General features: G+C 55.0%; 1 protein-coding gene across 2 annotated transcripts; it reads right to left on the bottom strand.

Moving 5' to 3' along the window:
• Positions 1-4,522: 4,522 nt before the first annotated feature.
• On the bottom strand, positions 4,523-19,358 carry GNB2 (G protein subunit beta 2). Of its 2 annotated transcripts, XM_084806914.1 has the most exons (10): positions 19,237-19,358; positions 12,275-12,386; positions 11,884-11,922; positions 11,586-11,692; positions 11,306-11,369; positions 11,040-11,202; positions 10,823-10,889; positions 9,000-9,201; positions 7,192-7,408; positions 4,523-5,463 (listed from the first exon to the last, which is right to left on the bottom strand). In XM_084806914.1, exons 2-10 carry the CDS (start codon positions 12,329-12,331, stop codon positions 5,357-5,359), a joined length of 1,023 nt encoding a protein of 340 aa, XP_084663040.1. In that variant the 5' UTR covers positions 12,332-12,386; positions 19,237-19,358; the 3' UTR covers positions 4,523-5,356. The 2 variants fall into 2 exon arrangements, with proteins under 2 accessions (XP_084663040.1, XP_084663038.1); XM_084806912.1 differs by lacking the exon at positions 4,523-5,463 and having other exon boundaries at positions 6,872-7,408.
• Positions 19,359-19,899: the final 541 nt, after the last annotated feature.

Raw genomic sequence — 19,899 nt, 5'->3', positions numbered from 1 at the left:
AGAGCTGGCTTGCAGCAAGGGCCTTCTCAGCCCTGGGGGAGTGGGGAGGCAGGGGCAACGGCAGACAGACGGATGCAGCCCTGCCTCTGCCTGGAGGACACCCCCATTCCGCTCTTGAAGGTTATTTTTCCAGTGTGTGTGTCTGTGTCTGAGAGAGGGGTGGGTGCGCCCTTTCGTTCAAAAGTCTCAGTCTTCTTCAACCTCTACTTGTATAAATGATGTTTGATTTCTCCTACATACAGGGCAAAATGGAAGTGCGCGCGCACACAGCTTTGCCTTATCAGTTTCAAGGAGAAAATCAGGGTGGTGGTGGGGGAGAAGAAAGGCCAACAGGTGTGGGTTGTTTTTTTCCAGTATTACAGCTGTTTTCTTTTAATACCTAGCAATAAGGAAAAAACATAACCAAGTTTCAACAAGAATTGTAGCACACGAAGAAGCTGGAAAGGGTTGTAATTGCAGCTGTTTGGGGGGGGGAAGCACCTGCCAACTGATGCTTACTAGGGAGGTTGGCGTCGCTCCCTTTCCCCTTGCGTGTCTGCTGTGTGTGGTTTGATAGAATCCATGAAATGTGAAGAATGAAGTGTGTGTATTGGGGGGGGCAGGCAGGGGGAGAGTAGAATTCACCTGGCACCAAAGCCACTACATGGAACTCGCCTTCTACACTCAGTTGGTGCCGTTCTGCCTGTCCCCTGTAGTGTTACAATTTCTGATGCCAGTTTGTCTTTACATAAGTGTGTGTGTGTGAGTGAGTGAGAGAGAGAGAGAGAGAGAGGAAGAGGAGTTTTCTCTCTTCGTAGCAATGTTTCCTTTTAATTGGCTTGGGGGGTCAACCATTTGGAATGTGACTATGAATGTAAAAATGTGTTGAGCTCAACATCTCTTGGCTGCCATGGAGGTGGGGGGGGTGCAGTGTGTGGCTTTTTTTTGGGTGGGGTGATTTTAATTTTGTTTTCTGAATGCCAGAATGAACAGCAGAGTCATGTGCATGCAAAGGGAATTAGCAGCGACTACAAAAGGAGCTAAGGAGGAAATGAAATGCTATGCAGCAATTGTTGTTTAATGCTTATCACTTTCGTGGCAATTTCTGGGGTTTCCTTGGGTGTAGGTGGAGGAAAAATCTCAAGAACCCCAGTCTGTGGTGGGATTAGCCAGACATCTTGACTCTTGTAGAAGGGTGGGAAGGTTGTGTTCCCAATTTTTTTCATGTTCCTAAAACTAGTGATAGCTTTGTGTTTGTTATGTTTTTCTGATGCCTTAAATTGTACACATAAATTGGTTCAGAAGGAGGGCGAGATTTCGGGGGGGGGGGGTGCTTTTTGTTTTGATGATAGATGCTTTGATTGGGGGTGTGCATATGCTGAACTATCTAGTGTTTGATGACAAGTCTCATGGGCAAGGAGTGTAGAACTTTGCTAGCTCAACTGAGACACTGCCGGACAAGAAGTGGGGGTGACTTCGTGCATTCAGTCAACAGCAGCCCTTTCAATATGGAAAGAGGGTTTGGAGGGGGCTGTGAAGTTGGAAGGGCTGTCGCCGGATGCCCAAGTTCTCTGTGGGATTGCAGCTTGACAGGGGCCAGGAGAGTCTAGGGAGCTCACCTGCTTCTACTTCTGCAGAAAAATTGGGGTAGGGGAAACAGTACAACCCCCTCCCTCCCGTGGACTGTGTGTGTGTGAGGATTCTGCTCGACTCTCCACTTCTAGCCATCATCTGCCAAGTACGGGCTAGAAGGCCATCTACCTCCCCCTGCTCTTGCCACCCGCACAGGAAAGAGACGTCCTTCCCTCAAGTATTACAAGAAACTGTGATGGGACTTGCTAAAGCTGAGACCTTTGGGCCTCCAAGCTCCTACTGAGAGTGGAAACATGTTTACAGACTTCACCTTTTTCTGGTGCAAATTGGCAGAAATGGGGAGGGGAGAGGGAGTCCCCCCCCCCTTTCGGCTTGGCTGAATGTTTAAGATGGACCTGCTGCCCTCCAAGGACTTCGGTGGGGGCAACCTCTCCCTCCCCTCCTCCTATGGGGGCGACAGGCTGCATGCAGGACTCCTGGGCTTTTCTGCCAGCTCAGATAGAGCAGAGCAGTTCATGGGCTGTCAGAGCCGCAGCAGCCAGGCTCGCATGAGCACGGAAGCCTTGTGCTACGAAAGACTTTCCCCCAAACAGGCGCTTTGGTAACTTCTGTCCCCAGGTGCAAGGGTGGGGGGGCTGATTCCACCCCCTGCCTCAGATGGGGGTGGCAGGACTTCAGATTCTGTCCCTGCGCCTTAGGTTGGGGGCTCCCCCTGCTGTACATAATGCCCCTTCTTTGCTGTTCTCTGAAATATGTAGGAACTATTTGGCTTTCAATAGGGGTGTAATATCCATGGGTGTAAGATGCCAAATCTCTCTTCCTTGTGTACTATATTTCCCCATATGCATCTTTTGTAAATATCCTTTCTTCTTGCAAGTTGCAAGGAAATAAAAGCTTAGATGGTTGTGGAAGTGACTTGCTGTGATTCCCAGCCCACCCGGAGAACTCCACCTAGCCTTGCTCCAAGGGCACACACATCCAGCGGCCCCTTCTTGCCTCTTGCTCCATTCTCCAGGAGCTTTGGTCCTGCTCTCCAGCTGGCCATGCAGTCAGCCCTCTCTGCAGCGCCCAAAGGCCTGCAGGCCTCAGGAGGACTTCCCCATGTGCTGGGCTGCAACTCCCAGGAGTCCACATAGTGCCCTGGCTTGCATAATCCAGTGCAGCAGCCTCTGCAGGGGCTCCTGTTCCTAGGAGGCCTCAAATGTCTTGTGAACGCTCACTCCAGAGGGGTTTGAGCCATGGGCATTCTGGGCAGCAGCTGCCTTTGCATTCAGCCTTCGCGGTGGAAATGCATGGTGGACCACGCCGCAGCCATCCCTCCATCTCTGCTGGGCAAGAGAACCCTTCCCTGGCACAGATGCCCAGGAAACAGCCGCAGTGGCTATGCTGCCACAGCCAACCCATTCTCGGAACAGTCTTCCTGTGGACTTTTGCTAGCTGTTTCATGCAGCCCCTCAAGGGGAAGCCATCGGCCTCCCCCAATGGGTAACTTCACTGCTGGGAGTAGTTTTAAACACCAAACCATTGTGTTTTGCATTGCTTGAGAGGCCTGCGTAAAAATGTTTCAGGCGAAAGACTCATCTTTGCAGCTCTGCTACACCTCTTTCCTCACTTTGCTGGATTTGCTGCTGGGGGCCTCCTCCCACACGCGCACGCTTGTTGACTCTGAAGGGGCAGAGTTGGTTCGGCACCCCTCTCTCTGCCGCCTGTCTGCCTGTTCGGGGATAACAGAAGGCTGCTGGAAGCTGCCCTGGGCCCCCAAAGCTTTTTGTGAGCTGCCCAGAGCTTCAGCTATGGGGTGGTATAAAAAAAAAATTCTAAGTGCCATTTCCCTGCTTCAGGCAGGTGTGTGTGAAAGAGCTTCCTCCCCCAACTGCCTTTTTTGCTTTTAAAAGGCCACCCCTCCCTCCCATGGGGGGTGGGCCCTTGGATTGTTATCCAGGCCTTGCCCCAATGCGCAGCTCTCCCCTTCCCCCACGGTTGCGCCTGGCCCTGGCATCCAAGTCCCACGCAGAGCATCTTGGGAGGACAAAGCAACACCACAGAGGACTTGCTCCAACAGCCGCAAGGGGACAGGGAGAATGCTCCTCTGCTGTGTGGGCGAGCGAGGCACAAGCTCCTGTGGAGTTCTGGAGGCAGGATGGTGGGGGCAAGGCCAGAGCAGCCCCGAGCGCAGGAGCAGCCTCCTGTCGTTCCCTCCTCTTCCCACAAGTGCTGCAGCAGTCGCTGCCTTGGCGATGGCCTCACGTAGAAATTCAGCTGTGAAGCACGCAGCTCGCATCCCTTCCTCCGCCTGCCATCCAAGCGCTGCAGCATCTTCTATGCTCCTGATATGTTAGAACAAGGAAACCCTTCGCCAGGCTGGAACATGTGCTGCATTACATTTCAGCCTTGCTTGCATTGTGGCACCGTCCTGACTGCTCCAGGTATGAGTGGGGTTTGCTTCCAGGCCCTCCAGCTTCGTCTCCAAGGCCCATACTGCCCCACTGCCTTCCCTCCAGGAAACCATTTTAGCCTTGCTCAATCCCATGTTGCGCGTTCTCCCTGTGCCGCTAGAGACCTGCTCACCTAGTCGGGGGTGAGCCCCAGCGAGAGTAGATCGTGGGGCAAAGGCTGTCCCCTTGCAAAAAATAGGAGCTTGTTCTCATTGTAATTAAAGGAGCTGGCTTGACAGTGTATAACAGGTGAGGGTGTCGAACCTCGGGGGGGGGGGGGTTAAGGCAATAGGGGCAGCATGTTGGAGCTTAAAGCTCTTCATTCCAGCCCCTTCTAGAAAGGGGCAAAACCCACATCAAACCCAGGAAGCGCCCAAAATAGCAGCGGCCGGAGGGGCGCAGGGAGCCAGGCTGGGGCTGCAGGCATGCCTGAAGGCCAATGGCCCTGGTGTTTCAGAAAGGCCACCGGGGGGGGGGGGGGGGCTCTGCCCCACCATGAAAGAAAAACGCAGACGCAGGTTCTTGGCTTCGGTTGTTTACAGGTTACACACAGACCTGCCATGGCAACAGGGAGGGGGCCGCAACAAGCCCCGGGCCTTCCCCAGACCAGCTGCTGGGGAAGAGGAAACGTGGCAACTGCTGCCTCCGCTGCTGCCACAACTCCTCCACGCACCACTGGGGGGGGACGAGGGTACAAACAAGCCATCACACAGAAGATGTACACCTGTCTTGGAGCCTCTCCAGTTTTGGGGGGGGTGTAAGCCATCTTCTCTCCCCTCCCTTGCCAGAGGGCTAGCTCAGCACCTTTCTGTAGCCCTGTGGCTGAAGGCGGCTACTAAATCAAGGCGATGCAGGCAGCCAGCCATCTTTAACAACCCCTCCCCCCGCACCACCACTGCTTTTCTTCCTGGGGGAATGCAAGGGCAGAGGCTATTCTACAGGAGGAGGGGAAAAGCACAAAGGCCCAGCCCAGCCCAGCCTTACCCTGCCCCCTCCTTCAAAGGCAAGGCCCCTTTTCTAAACTGGGCCCCCATGTGCTGTCCCCCTCAACTCCTTTTGTGCGGGGAACACAGCCCAGTCATTCCTCCACTACTGCTAGAGGCCACTCTTCTCCCCCACCGTCATACTGCAGCTGCAAAGCCAGGCTTGGTCGGAACGTTTTTAAATCAGAGCAGAAAAAGAAAAATATTGTGTGTGGAGGGAGGGCAGCCCAGAGAGGGAAGGAAGGAGAGAGATTCAAGGCCACAGCCCCTGGAGGCAGGAGGGACAGAGACTGGATTACAGGGACATGGAGGGGTGCCCTTTCTGGGGCCCCCTCCCCCCACAAGGCAGCGCAGGCGAGAAGGGGGTCAATTCCAGACTTTCAAGAAGCTGTCCCACGAACCGGTGGCTACGGCCATCCCATCGTCCGTCACGCCCAGGCAGCTGACCCGATTGTCATGGCCGGCGAGGACCCCTGATGGAGAGAAACACAGGAGAACAAGGACTGAGAGCCTGGCAGCACCCTTGCTGAGGCGGGGAGAGGCACACCGCCATTCAGCGTGGGACGTGGAGGAGAGGCGGGCGGGCCCCCCTGGGAAGGGAAGCCAACTGTGGCAGGCGAGAGGCAGCAGCGCAGGGAGAGCTGGTGTGACAAGCAGCCGGAACCCTGGTACGAAGCCAGAGAGATCAGAAGTGCGTTGTAATAATTCACTCCCGCTGCCTGGAGATGGAACGTCCGTGCTCCTTTGATTTGGGATCAAGAGCTTCAGGCGCCCGAGGATGCCCATGGGGGGGGGGGGGGCTGGAGAGGAATGGGTGATCTGAAAGAACAGCAGCTGCTCCCCCACTCTGGGAACAATGGTGGAGGCCTTTGCTCTGAGCCAGCACAGCTTAAAGCAAACAGAGCAACCCTGAACTTCACCCCAGCTGTGACTGGGCACCAGCACACCCATCCCAACCAAAGAAGAGGCGGTGGCAGCAAAGAAAAGTCCTGTCTGGAAAACATCTTTCGTTTTTTAGATTTCCAACGCTCACTAAGGATAGCCCTGCAGGTGAATGTGCCAGTCCAGCTCATTATCCCCACCCTGAAGGGAGGCGGGGGAAGAAGGGGTCACAGCAGCCCCGTGATGCAGTCCACCGTCAGCGCTGCAGGCAAGTGGCAGGCCTAGGATAGCTTGGGCCCCCTCCCCAAATCCACCCTGCCAAACACCACTTGGGTGGAGGTAAAGATCGAGAGACTTGGACGGCCCGCTCCGGCTTCTGCCCAGCCCTTAGGGGCACACAGAAGCTGCCACGGCCACCTGCCCCGCGTGCCACTGCAGCCACCTTAGGCTCCGAATGCTGACAAGCCAAAACCAGAGCAGGTGGCTCCTGGCCAGGGAGCCGCCTTTTGTTTCCAGGTGAAGTTTTGTGCAGTTTTCTCCCCATTCTCAAAGGTCAAAATGCCTCCCCTCAGGCCTAGTGACTGACACTAAGGGCCAGGGAGGAAGGCAGATAGATTCTTTGTGCTTTCCGGATCAGCCCTGTGGATTTTGGTCCATTCTCCCCCGTTGGCGTCAATTCTGCTGTTGTTTTCTTAATGATGGCAATTTGTGCTTTCCTCCACCATCCCTTCCATCATTTGCACAAACTGTAATTTGCACAATGTGGGGAGGGGGGATGACAGGTCAGGAAAAGGGGACCAGATCACCCACTTAGCAAGCTGATTCTCTGGGCTTGCAGTGTTAAGCTGACCCTTGTGGGGCTCCCGATCTCAGTCCACATGTCCCCGAGTCTCAAGCAAGTGCTTATATCACACATCTAGCCTCCCCGCTCCTTTTGCAGCTCTCAAAAGGGGTGGAGGCTAGATCTGTGCTACCAGAACTTGCTTGAGTCACGGGGACGTGTGGACCAGAAGCAGGGGCCCCCAAGGGTCAGTTCAGCAGGGAGACCCAGGACAGGCTGGATCAGTCACACAGTCCAAACCAACGCTGCAGCCTGTGAGAGATCCGCAAGTGCACGTGTGGACAAGAGGGGAGGCACAAATGCAGAAGTGACTGTTCGCATGGTGCGGGGGGGGGGGGGGGCCGCCAGAAAAAAGCACCATCCGCACAAGATGGAGCGCGGAGGGCTGCCGACAGGAAACAGGCCAAGGGGGAGAAGCGCAGCTTTCTGAAGAGGAGAAGGGAGCCATGGCCAATGGGGGGGGCAAGGCCCCTCTCACCTGCACGGTCCCCCTTCATCGAGTCCCAGATGTTGCAGTTGAAGTCGTCGTAGCCGGCAAGCAGCAGGCGGCCGCTGCGGGAGAATGCCACCGAGGTGATGCCGCAGATGATGTTGTCGTGCGAGTACATCGTGAGCTCCTGGTCGGCACGCAGGTCGAAAAGGCGGCAGGTGGCGTCATCTGAGCCTGTGGTGAACGCGTTCCCGTTGGGGAAAAACTGAGCGAGGGAGGAGGAGGAGAAAAAGCATCAGGGAACGCTGCCCTGAGTTCCCCACGCCCTTGCGCCAGCTGAGACAGCTCTGCCTACACAGAAGGCCTCATGGGTCTCCTCCGACCACCACCACCACGTGGAAGGCGCTCTCTGGCCTTCGCCAGTCTCCCTGGCTTCTGCCTAGCAAGCACCCCCTCCAACCCCTCTTCCCTGGGAAGGCAGGGCCCTGGTTCTTCCTAGCCAACCCCAGGCTACCCTCACACCTTCAAGCCTCAAGGACAAAGGAAGCGACCTTCTACCAAGTCAGGCCTGGGTCACAGAATCATAGAACAGTGGAGTTGGAAGGGGCCTGTAAGACCATCGAGTCCAACTCCCTGCTCAGTGCAGGAATCTGTCAGAGCATCCCTGACAGATGGCTGTCCAGCCTCATCTTGAATGCCTACAGTGTGGGCCAGCCCACCCTCACCCTTGGTAATGGGTTCTGTTGTATTGCTCTAACAGTCAGGAAGTTTTTCCTGATGGTCAGCCGGAATCTGGCTTCCTGTCACTTGAGCCCATTATTCCATGTCCTGCGCTCTGGGATGATCAAGAAGAGATCCTGGCCTTCTTCTCTGTGACAGCCTTTCAAGTACTGGAAGAGCACTATCCTATCTCCCCTCAGTCTTCTCTTCTCAAGGCTAGACATGCCCACTTCTTTCAGTCTCTCTTCATAGGCCTTTGTTTCCAGTCCCCTGATCATCTTTGTTGCCCTCCTCTGAACCCTCTCCAGTTTGTCTGCATCCTTCTTAAAGTGTGGTGCCCAGAACTGGACACAATACTCCAGATGAGACTTAACCAGTGCCGAGTAGAGGGGAACTAGTACTTCCCGGGATTTGGAAGCTATGCTTCTGTTAATGCAGCCCAAAAGAGCATTGGCCTTTTTTGCAGCCACATCACATTGTTGGCTCATATTCAGCTTGTGATCCACAACAGTTCCAAGATCCTTCTCGCTTGTAGTGTTGTTGAGCCACGTATACCCCCATCTTGTAACTGTGGATTTGTTTTCTTTTTCCTAGGTGCAGAACTTGGCATCCCTGTTCAATGTCATTCTGTTGTTTTCTGCCCAGCGCTCCAGTCTATCAAGATCACTTTGAATTCTGTTTCTGTCTTCCAGGGTATTAGCTATCCTGCCCAATTTTGCGTCATCTGCACATTTGGTCAGCATTCCCTGCACCTCCTCCTCCAAGTCATTAATAACAGTGTTGAAGAGCGATGGGCCCAGGACTGAGCCATGCGGTACCCCACTCGTTACCTCTCCCCAGTTTGAGTGGATCCCACTGATAAGCACTCTTTCCATCTTGCCCAACACTGTTGATACTGACTGGCAGCAGCGGCTCTCCGAGGTTTCAGGCAGGCATTTTCTGAGCCCTACCTGGAGATGCTGCTGGGGACCCCCTGCGTGCCCTGCAGGGGCTCCACCCCTGAGCCACACCCCTTCCCATGGAAGAAGGAAGCCAGGGGGCAGGAGCCTCCTGCCATGCCCCTGCCTGCTGCCCGGATATCCTCAGGCAGCGCCTGAGTCAGGAGCCTGGGATCGCCAGGCCGATCGCGCACTCACACAGACGGCGTTGATGTCAGACTCGTGCCCTGTGAAGGTCTGCCTGCACATGCTGTCTCGGATGTCCCACAGCTTGATTGAAGCGTCGCAGGCGCCCGAGACGAAGGTGCGCATGTCAGGGGACAGGGAGAGGGACATGACGTCGCCGCTGTGGCCCGTGAAGGTCGTGGCCTGTTGGCCCGTCTCAATGTCCCAGAGGGCACTGGGGGGAAGGAGCGAGGGAGCGCAGTCAGCCGGGATGCAGCCTGTCCTGCCTGAGAATTAGGATTCGGATCCCCTGGGAATCATGGGTGGGGCAGACCAACACATCTGGAGGGCAACAGGCTGGAGAAGGCTGCCCTGACTGGGCTGGGAGGTCTGCCAGCACCAGTGTAATCCTCCCTGGGCCTCGAGCTCAGCACCAGAGGCTCTGGACACTGGCCCGCCTTCTGGAGGAATCCGGCTGGCCGCCCAGCAGGAGGGAGAGCGGCTCCTTCCCAGCAATGCCCCTCCCGTCCTGGTATTCCAAAGGCCCCTTGAAAGGCCTTCAAAGAGCGGCTTTTAAGCGATGAGTGTTACTTGGACAGGACACTGCTTTACTGCTGTGGCTTTGGGAAATTGTTTTATCCTGGCTAAACTGTACCTTAAGGTATTGTTTTCTGTTGTTGCTGGTTTTTAAAATTACATTGTTTGTATAATGGTATACTACTGTAATTTTATGCATTATTTTTGCTGCCTTGAGTGGTCTTTGTCCAGGAAGGTGGCTTATATATATTTTGAATAAATAAATAAGAACATAAGCCCTGCTGGCTCAGACCAGGGGTCCATCTAGTCCAGCATGCTGTTCTCACAGTGGCCAACCGTCAACCAGGGACCCACAAGCAGGGCATGAGCACAACAGCACCCTCCCACCCATGTTCCCCAGCCACTGGTGTACATAGGGTCACTGCCTCTGGTACTGGAGGTAGCACACAGCCATCAGGACTAGTAGCCATGGATAGCCTTCTCCTCCAGGAATTTGTCTAACCCACTTTTAAAGCCATCTAAGTTGGTGGCCGTCACAACATCCTGTGGCAGTGCATTCCATAGTTTAACTCTGCGCTGTGTGAAGAAATCCTGCCTTTCATCTGTCCTAATCTCCCACCGATCAGCTTCATAGGAGGACCCCTTTGGGTTCTAGTATTTTGAGAGAGGGAGAAAAACATCTCCCTGTCCACATTCTCCACACCATGCATAATTTTGTACACTATCAGGTCTCCTGTCACTTGCCTTTTCTCTAAGCTAAACAGCCCCAGTTGTTGTAACCTCTCCTCAGAGGGGAGTTGCTAGAGCCCCTGGACCCAGCCCCAAACAGCAACAAGGGAGAGGGCCTTCTTGGTGGTGGCCCCCAATTATGGAACAATCTCCCCCATGAGGCCACCTGGCACCAACATTGTTATCTTTTTGGTACCAGCTTAAGACCTTTCTCTTCTCTCAGGCATTTGGCAGCATATGTTGAGTTTTAATCAATCCTGGATTGTCTTATGGTTGCTTGTTTGAAGTTGTTTTACATATACATTCTCTTGTGTATATTGTCTGTTCATGTGTTTTTTATGTAAATGGCTTTTAATCTCTGTATACTATATTTTAATGTTTTTAATCTTTGTAAACCACCCAGAGCTTTGGCTATTGGGTGGTACAGAAATGTCATAAATAATCATCACCATAATTTTAGCTGCCATTTTCTGCACTTCTTCCAACTCAATTTTTAGGTACAGTGAACAGAACGGACACCCTGAAATAAATAACAATGGGCCCATCTACCCTGGCATCAGGCCTTATTGGCTCAAAGATCCGTCACTCACCATGTTGTGTCTCCAGAGCTGGTGATTATCTGGTTATCGTTAAGGAACCGGCAGCAGGAGAGGTAGCCTTGAAAGGAACACACAGCAGCTCCTCAGTGGTGGGCTTGAGGGACCTCACCAGAAAGGGAGGGGGCACAGGGGCCTTCCGCCTCCCTCCCACACCCAAGCAGTTTGCTTTCAGGGAAGGGGGGGGGGGAGGCTGATGTGCAGCCCTCACCCGTGTGTCCTGGGAGCTCCCGGCTGACCCGCACGTTTCCCTCGCGGGTCTTCAGGCTATAGATGGAACAGATGTTGTCAAGGCCCCCGCAAGCCACGTAGTTCCCAGATGGCGCATAGGCACAGGTCATGACCCACGATGACCTCAGGGGGATGGCGTGGACCTGTGCAGGGAAGAGGACACCCGGACAAGCGTTGGCTCTTCCCCCTCCCCTGCCAGCTTGCACTCAGACCGACAGGCCCACCTACCCTGGCATTAGGCCTTACCTTATTGGTGGTGTAGCTGTCCCAGATGATCAACTTCCCATCTTGGGAGGCACTGACCAGCAGCCTGCAAGAGAAGCGCAGACATGCAGGAGCAATGAATAACTGGGGCGGGGGCACGCAGTGCCTTTGGTGGGGTTCTGGTTGCAGGGGAGGGGGCTATGAGGTGATCTCCAGCCCTGCCCAGCTTTTCTTTGGAACTCTATCCCCACCTGATCCCAGTTTGAGTATCTTTCTTCTACTTCCATCCCCAACCCAAGAAGGGGCAGCCCTGGACTCTCACCTGGAGTCTGTCCCCCAGTGCATGGCGTAGATTTTTGCCAGGTGGCCCCGTAACGTGCGCCTTGTCCGCATCTGGATCCGGCCAACCGGATCAAGGCCAGCTGTGATCTTGGCAGGGAGCAGAAGAAGAAGAGAAGGTCAGCACAGGCACAAGGGGAGAACACAGAAACCTGGACCTCCAGGGCGCTAGGAGTCCCCGATGCCCAGGGAACAACAGAGCCCTACTCTGCTCCTTCCCTCCCATGACTGGGGACCCTCCCAAAGCTTCTCAAATCTACTCTGGCAGAAATTCCCCTCACCTGGGTCAACGTGGAGTCGCCACATGCTTTCCTCGCGTCCTGCAGGAAGAGATCAGGATACGAGTGACTGCTCATTCCCCTCCCCTCCCCCCGCCCCGCCATCCCTCCCCTCCTTGTAATTCATCTAGAAAGAAGACCTGTTTTGGGTTGTGGCACACTTAACGCTTCCCCTAATCCCAGGTCTCCTAGCTTAGCATACCCTTACTCCTGAATCCACAAACCACCAAATTTGTGCCACAGAGGGAGGAGCACAGGGACATGTTGACACGTCCACCCTCTGGTTTCAATGCCTTTAAAGCAGAAACTATCTATCCGCTGCCTCAATGAGGCTTAGAATCCTGCTACATCCTGGCCCCCGTGCTGCCCTAAACACCCTCCTCAGGTCACTCACCCTGATCTGGTTCCTCAGCTGCTCCGCTTCCTGTCTCAACTGGTCCAGTTCGCTCATGGCGGGTTTTGGCGCAGGGGGCGTGGCCTGCAGCCCCACTCACTCAGCCACAATCCTGCTCCGGAGTGGGAAAGGGAAAGCCCATTAGCCTTTGCTGCACGTGCCCTTGGCCTGAGCCTCCCGTGCCCCTTGCGGGAGGCCAAAGAGAATGAACAGCTATGCACGTGACGGATGAGGCCCCGAGGCCCCAGTGGAGGAAGCAAGCTCCTTGGTCTTGTCCCCTGGCCACTTGGAGCCCTGGCTTCCATCCACCCCATTAAGGGTGTAACACTGTTTACAAAGCTGCTTTACAATCCAGCCACCAATAGACATTTTATCAACAGGAGAGGCCACACTGTGGTTTGAAATCTTCCAAGCTCAAGCCAAGTACTCGATTCCCTTCCTGCTCCCAAGCCACTGAGACAGAGACTATTATTGGTTATCAGCTTTCATGTTCAAAGAAGAAAGTTTCTAGCACTTGAAGACTTTTCAATACAGTAGGCTTGAAAGCTCCTATTTGGATTACTGCCATGCCTCATCCATGGTGCTGCCCTTAAAAATGGCCCCAGATAGGGCAGCAAGGTGGTTCACTGGGACTGGCCAACAGGACCCAACGACACCCCTCTGCTTTCATCGGCGCTAGCTGCCGCTCCGTTTCCAGGCCCAATCCAAAGTCTTGCCATCCAGTCTCTCAAGCCCTAAATGGCTTGGGGCCAGGGCACCTGACAGAGGGCCTCCTTCCATATTTAGCTCCCCAGACCCTCAGATCTTCATCGGGGCCCTTGTCAGGCTCCCAGCTCTGGAACGGCCTCCCTACAGAGCCTCACCTGGCACTCCGCATCATATGTTCATTATTAACAGTGCCTTTTCTCTTCCTGGGCATTTCAAGATCTTCAGGGTCTTTAGCTCTGCTGTTTTAACGTTGCTAGCGATGAGCCGGGTTCAAGTCCCCACTCAGCCATGGAGCTGAGGATGACTTTGGGCTAGTGACCAACTCTCAGCCTAGCCTACCTCACAGGGTTGTTGTGAGGATGAAATGGAGATGGGGACACCCACATATGCTGCCTTGGGCTCCCTGAAGAAAAGGCAGGTGATTGTGTGTGTGTATCTATCTGTCTGTCTGTCTGTCTATCTATCTATCTATCTATCTATCTATCAATAAAAACAAACAAACTGCCAAGCTTGCCTGAAATTGTTTTCGCAATTGGCATCCAGTCATTGTTAATAATGAATTTATGAAATGGAAAATTTTCTGAGGGAAAATATAGCACTGGAAAATTTTCCATTTCGGAAAACTTTCCACCCCACATCACTCTATTGCCAATTTTATTTTTATTTATTAAGTTTGTACTGTGGTTAGTTTTTATTCTATTTGATTTTAAGGACTCTTGTTGATTGCTTTATGGCTTTTAACTTCAATCTAATTATCCACCTAATTATTTAAAGGCTACCTTGAAGGGTGGAACCCTGAACATGTATTGTTAACTGCCACAGAGGATATTTTTAACTGGGCAATATATAAATTATGTAAATAAATAAAAGCTTCAGACACTTGAGGTGGGGGAAAAAACTTCAAAAAAAAAATGAAGGGCAGATTACAGAGCCACCTGCCTTCTGCCATGCCATGCCAGTTAATAGCAGCAGATTTATGTAAAATATACCCAAATACTGGGGGGCCGGGGTTGTGTGTCGCTTCCATAGCTCACAGAGTTCGACTTCCTTCGTATAAATCGCAAAGGAGAACTTGGGAAGGGAATTAAGTGCAGAGTAAGTACAGGAGACATGGCACTGCCTGTGCACTCCCACTCCTCTCCTAGAGAACCCAGGATTAGTAATAATTTAAAAATAACAATGAAATACTTTGCATGTATACACTGCTTTCAAATGTTCAAATCACTGCCCATACATCGATCTTCTCATACTTTTTGCAATCCCCCCGTACATTAGGCTGATATTATCATCCTGAGGAAAAGACGGGGGCCAGGGGAGCAAAGGAAGAGAGCAGCTCGCCCGAGTTTGTGAGATTCCAGCTGACAGCTCCATCTCTGCCCAACCAGGCCAGCCATTTCACAGAACAGAGCAGGGTTGCCAGCGAGGGAAGCCGAAAAGCAGAGGTAAAGGTGTTGCTATGGCAATCAGACCCTTGGTTGCCTTGGTAACGGGATGTGAAAAATCCAAGGCCAAGATGTATTTGGGACTGAGGGAGGAAAGGGAAAGGGGAGAAGGAAGCTGCAGGTCCACAACGGGGGCTGCTCCTCCTCCAGGCTGGTCCCATTCAAATATGGGGACAGAGATGCTCCAGGGATCAGGCCTCAGGGCAGCCTCTGAAACGGGCTTATATTCCCACCCAGCATCAAGTCCACAGCATGCAAAGCCATAATCCCTAATCCCATTTGCTTTATTGGGGAAAGTGCATTAAGAAAAAGAACGCAAATCTCCTCAAGTGTAAACGAGGAGATCATGGCAGGCTTACGTGGTGGCACCTCAGGCACTGGATGGACAGGGGGGATTAAAAACAGCTCTAGAGAGGGAACCATATTTTGTGGGTTTGAAGAAAAGGAGCCCAGACTCCTGGGTTCGGACTCCTGGGTTCTCTCGGGAGGGGAACCCAGGCACAGCAGGAAGTTGTCAGACAGGATTCCTGGCTCCTCCTCACCTAGGGGCTCAGAGCAGACCGTGCAGGTGGGAGCCAAGAGGCCCAGGTTGTCCAGGGCAGTCATGGGAAGGGGAGGAAGCTTCCCAGCCAGAAAGTCCCCCCCCCCCCCCGCCACACACACAGGGAGCAACACAAGCTTTTAATGCTTCACCACAGGAAGCCGCAGTCCTCTCTGATGGTTTGCTGTGGGGCCGTGGGTTTCCTGTGTCTACAAGCCCTGCTCACCAGGCTTCTCCTGGGGTGGATCAAACGGGGCTGTGGGGCTGATGAGAGGGACAACAGAACCCTGCACAGCAGGGTGGGAGAGCCTCAGACAGTGAGCGGTGCTGTTCCAGCAGAAGGAAAGGAGGCAGACACCCGCCAGCATAGACTTGCTTTGACGTCGGACTCACAAAGGGATGTGCCTCCCTCCTCAAAAAAGGGGGCGGGGGAGAACCACCCTTCCCACTTCATTGCTTCTGATTCTATATTGCAGCCTTCCCCAACCTGGTGCCCTCCAGATGTGCTGGGCTACAACTCCCATGATCCCCCCGCCATCATAGCTTTCAACCAACAGCACAAATCCTGCCCCTTATCCATAAGGATGCGCTCAAAGTGTGTGTGTGGTGGGCAGGCGGGGATGCTCTTAATTACCCTAACTGTAACACATAACTGAAGCGCAGTAAGGAGCAATGAGTAAACCCAGATTCCATGATCTCGAGTAGGGGCCATTCATGCCCCAAAGACAAGATCCTTGCATTCCGCAAATTCACTAACCGGGAGCGCCTGCCTACATGCTCCAGTTCCTCTGCTGTAGCACCCTGAGCCAGATGATGATGATATTATGATTGTTAACAACAACAAGTAGTAGCAGTATTACTGTTATTACTATTATTCAAACTTCACACACACGTGAAAGGCAGACAACATCCTTGACAGAGGACAAGAGGCTGGCTGAGAGGGCAACACCAAGAACGGCCTTCAGCAAGTGCCCTTTGCTAATTCCAACTCTGCAACCAAAGTAGGCATGGACCTCTTTTCCATAAGTTCTAGATGCAAGAGATGAAGGCATCAAGGGATGCTGGGAGTATCCTGCTCTAATATTTCAGGATCAGCGGGGAACGTTTGTGAATTGCTCCAGAGACCCGCTCAAACTTCTGCCATTTTTCGGGCTTCTCTCTCTCTGACCACGAGGACTAGAAATCCACCCATTTTTATCAGGCCCATTTTTATTAGGGTTTTCTCTCTAGATTCCCCTGGAGCCACGACTACCAACAGCTTCCAGAACAACTCACACGCGTCCGCCAGTTACAAATGCATCACTAAGGACACCAATATTGACGCCAGCTATATATAGCGCTTCTGAACAGCGAATGCCCTTGCACGTCCTGTCTTGGCCTCACGCCAACCCCCCCAAAAAGGTGACAGAAGCAAGAGGTGCCGATACAACAAATTACTTAACTGCACCCCAGAGGGAGGATGACAAGGCCAAGAAGAGTTGGGGGCAGGGGTTAAAAAGCAGAGTGCCCTAGAGGCGAAGGGCAGGCTTGTCTGGGGTGGGGGGCTGTTGCCAGTAGCTGTTTCCCTCTAAATGTGATGCCCTCTAAAAGGTTGGGGGAGAGAACTGAATGTGCCCCCCATCTCCAAAGCAAGAGAGGGCCAAATCAAAGAGGTGGACCTCTTTTGCCCCAATTTGCCATATTACAGAAAGGGGACCAAGGGATCACAGTCTCTCCATCCATCTATCAAACTGTGCCATTCTATCACTAGCTATTTATACCAGCCTTCCCTAACCTGGCGCCCTCCGGATGTGTTGGACTACAACTCCCATCATTCCCAGCCAGCAGCTGTGCTGGCTGGGAATGATGGGAGTTGTATTCCAACACATCCGGAGGGCGCCAGGTTAGGGAAGGCTGGTTTATAGCACGAAGCAAGCCCATTCACCAGTTTCAGTTCTCTCTCCGTCATTGACATCATGAAAAACAACAGAGGCCCTCCCTTCCTGGACACATCCACAGCCAGATCTCCTGGGTTTCCGCCCTCAAGTTTAAGGGGGGTCCGGGTTCAGGTGCTGCCAGGTCTCCTGGGTGTGTGATAAGGACCATGGGGTGTGTTGGGAGATGGGAAGGGGCTGCCAACCAGGATGCCTGGGTTCCATTGGGGGGGCTCACAAGATCCAGAGTCAGTACAGGTGGGAGGAAGAAGGAAAGCCTGCCAAGAATTCCAAGTCTCTGCATGGGCCCCACTCGCCAGTTTATGGGGCTTCAGCCCAGATGGGACCCAGACATCCTGGGAAGACCCCTGACACGCTCCCTGCAATGTAGAAGGGCCTCCCTTTCCAAACGGCCTGTCACGGCATGCCTCTCTGTTCTGCTCGTAATGCTCAACAGACATTTAGCATCCACACTGCGCTAGGCGCTGTACAGACAACAGAAAGGAGGGCATCAAATCTACACTGGAAGGATGAACCTGAGAGACGTGTCACCCCACTGTGCCCTGCAGGCAGGCCCCACCTTCCCCAGAAGCCCCGCTTTCAGGACGCACCCTTGCAAACTCCCCTCGCCAGTGGGGTTCACGGGGCCACAGGAAGGCACCCGAGGAGCCTTTACGGTCAGCCCCCCAGCTGAATGCGACCACGGAGCAACATGAACCAACAACATGAGCAGAATGCTCTTTTGAGCAGACACTGAGCTGGTAGCACTGCCCAGTGGTTTGACTCAGATCCCATCCTAACACTTCACTGGGTGACCTTCAGCAACTCAGACCCATTTCCGCTCCCGAAATCTGAAAAATGGGGATAAGGGAAAACTGCCCAATGGTCCTCATTATGAGGATGAACTGGAGGGGAGGCGGGGATCCATGCCCAAGACACCGAGGGCCGTCAGAGCTCAGCAAACACCCAGGCGAGGCCCCCCCCGATCTCTCAACCCCCCCCCGCCCCGGGAGTGCTGTGCCTGTCCTCCTCCACCCTACCTCCACGGCACCCCTCTGGGCAAGGAGGGGGGCGTCTTCCCCGTCCCTCCAAGCGTAGAGCTGTGGGAGCCAAAGCTCGCCAGGCCAATTTGTGTGTGATTAAGGTCTCCAGACAAGTTCATTACACACTAGGGGCCTCTGGGGGAACCTACAGCTGCTCCTTCCCTGCAGCCTGGGAAAGGGACATGCCCAGACGAGGGACCCAGGAGGCCTGGCCACCAGCATGTCTGCCTGGCCCCAACAGACACTGCCCTCGGGGAGCCCAGGCATCCTGGCTCTGCCTTCCGCTCTGTCCCCAGGGCCAGTCAGAGTTACTCCCTTTTCTCTAACTTGGAAATACACACCCCGCCCTCTTGTTATCCAGAAAACCCAGGGGTCCGGGCTCCCCCTCCCCCTCTCTCTCTAGGCCCCTCTTCCGTGCCAGAGACCTCAGGCGTCCTGGCTCCCCAGGCTTGGGAAGAGGCACCCATCTCTGGTAGCCACCCCATGGATTTCAAGGGGAGGGGCAACAGAGGCCCCAAAGAGAAGCGGGGAGAGATCTTCTACGGAATGGGAGGGGGGATCTGCCTCTCTGCTGGGGGAATAAATGGATCAAGTGGGGAGGGCTCCGGGAAGTCACAGGGTGGGGGGTTCAATTGGGGGAGGGCAGGGGGCGTCTTTGCCCTATCTATTTCAGGATGAAAAGTGGGGCCTGTTTGTCTATGAAGACCCCTGGCTCTTTATTGGCGGGGGGGGGGCGTCTCCGCCAGAGGAAGCCTGCAAGGGCTGGTCTCTAAGGGCACCTCTTTTGGGGAGGGGCAGAAAGGAAGGGCTGCCCAGAGGGCGGGTGGGGGGCGACAGGAATGAGCATCCAAGAAGTGGCAGTCGGGGGGGGGGGTGCAGAGGAAGAGAAGGTTGCCAGGGGGCGTGGAAAAGGGGAGGAGGTTGCCAGGGGGGATTCCTGGCGGGGTCGGTTGCTAAGGGAGGACAGCGATAAGGGGGAGAGGGCCCTCGGCGGTGGCCAAGGGTTAAAAATAAAAGGGGGAGCCCTAATGGGGTTGCAATACAGAGACAGGGTGCTTCTTCCCCGGGGGGTGCTAAGGGAGGGGATCGCGATGGGGCTCCCTGCGACTGTGCAACGGGGCGGCCCCCCCGGGCCCTGTGCAATGGGGGAAGAGAGCTGCTTTAGGGCGGGGGGGCTTCCGAAGGTGCACTGCGAGGGGCGGGAGGCGTTTTGCTTGGAGGATGCTGGCAGTGGGGCAGAGGACGAAGCAAGGAAGGCGGAGGAAGAGGAGGGGAAATCCCAGATCCAGCCCGCCCGCCCGCGGCCCCCACGTACCTGCTGCAGCAGCGCCGCCCGCCGCCGCCGCCGCCTTGGGGATGGGGGGAGAGGGGTGGGGGCGGCGGACTCGTTCCCGCTGCTCCAGGGGCGGAAGGATCCCGCTCTGCCGCGCCTGCTGTGGCTTCCCGAGCGCGCGGCGGAGGCCGGGACTTGCCTTGAGCGCGCGGAGCGATCCTGCCCCACCCGGCCCTGGTGATGCGGCTCCAGCGCCGCGCCCAGAGCCGGACGCGTCCGAAACAACTCCCCGAGGGGAGGGGGCGGGGAGGAGGAGCGGGAGAGACCAAGTCGCTCAGCTCGAGAGGGGGGAAGTGAGAGGAAGGGGAAGGGAGGGGAGGGGAGAAAAAGCAGGGCCGGGGAGCGGCCAGATTCCCGCCCTCCCCAGAAACCACGAGAAGGGAAGTGCCGACTAAGAGAGGCCGGAAGAGACCGCGCGGCGGAGAGCGGGCGCCGGGGAGGCCGGCGACTGGCCGGGGGAGCCCCGCCCCGCGCCGCCCCCTCTTAGCGTGGGCCGCGCCGCGCCGCGCCGCCCCCCCGCCCGCCTCCGGCCCTCCGCGCGGCCGCGCCACGGGGCTCCGGGGCGGCCGGGCCGGCCTCGGCCGCGCGCGGGCCCCTCTCGCCCGCGGCCCGGGGGCCCCTCCTTGCGGCGGCGCGGCGCCTTCG

This window comes from Heloderma suspectum, chromosome 6 (genome assembly GCF_057233095.1).
Source record: "Heloderma suspectum isolate Gila_16-S chromosome 6, 16-S_ref, whole genome shotgun sequence".
Taxonomy (NCBI): Eukaryota; Metazoa; Chordata; class Lepidosauria; order Squamata; family Helodermatidae; genus Heloderma; species Heloderma suspectum.
This window is presented reverse-complemented; position numbering and strand designations above follow the sequence as displayed.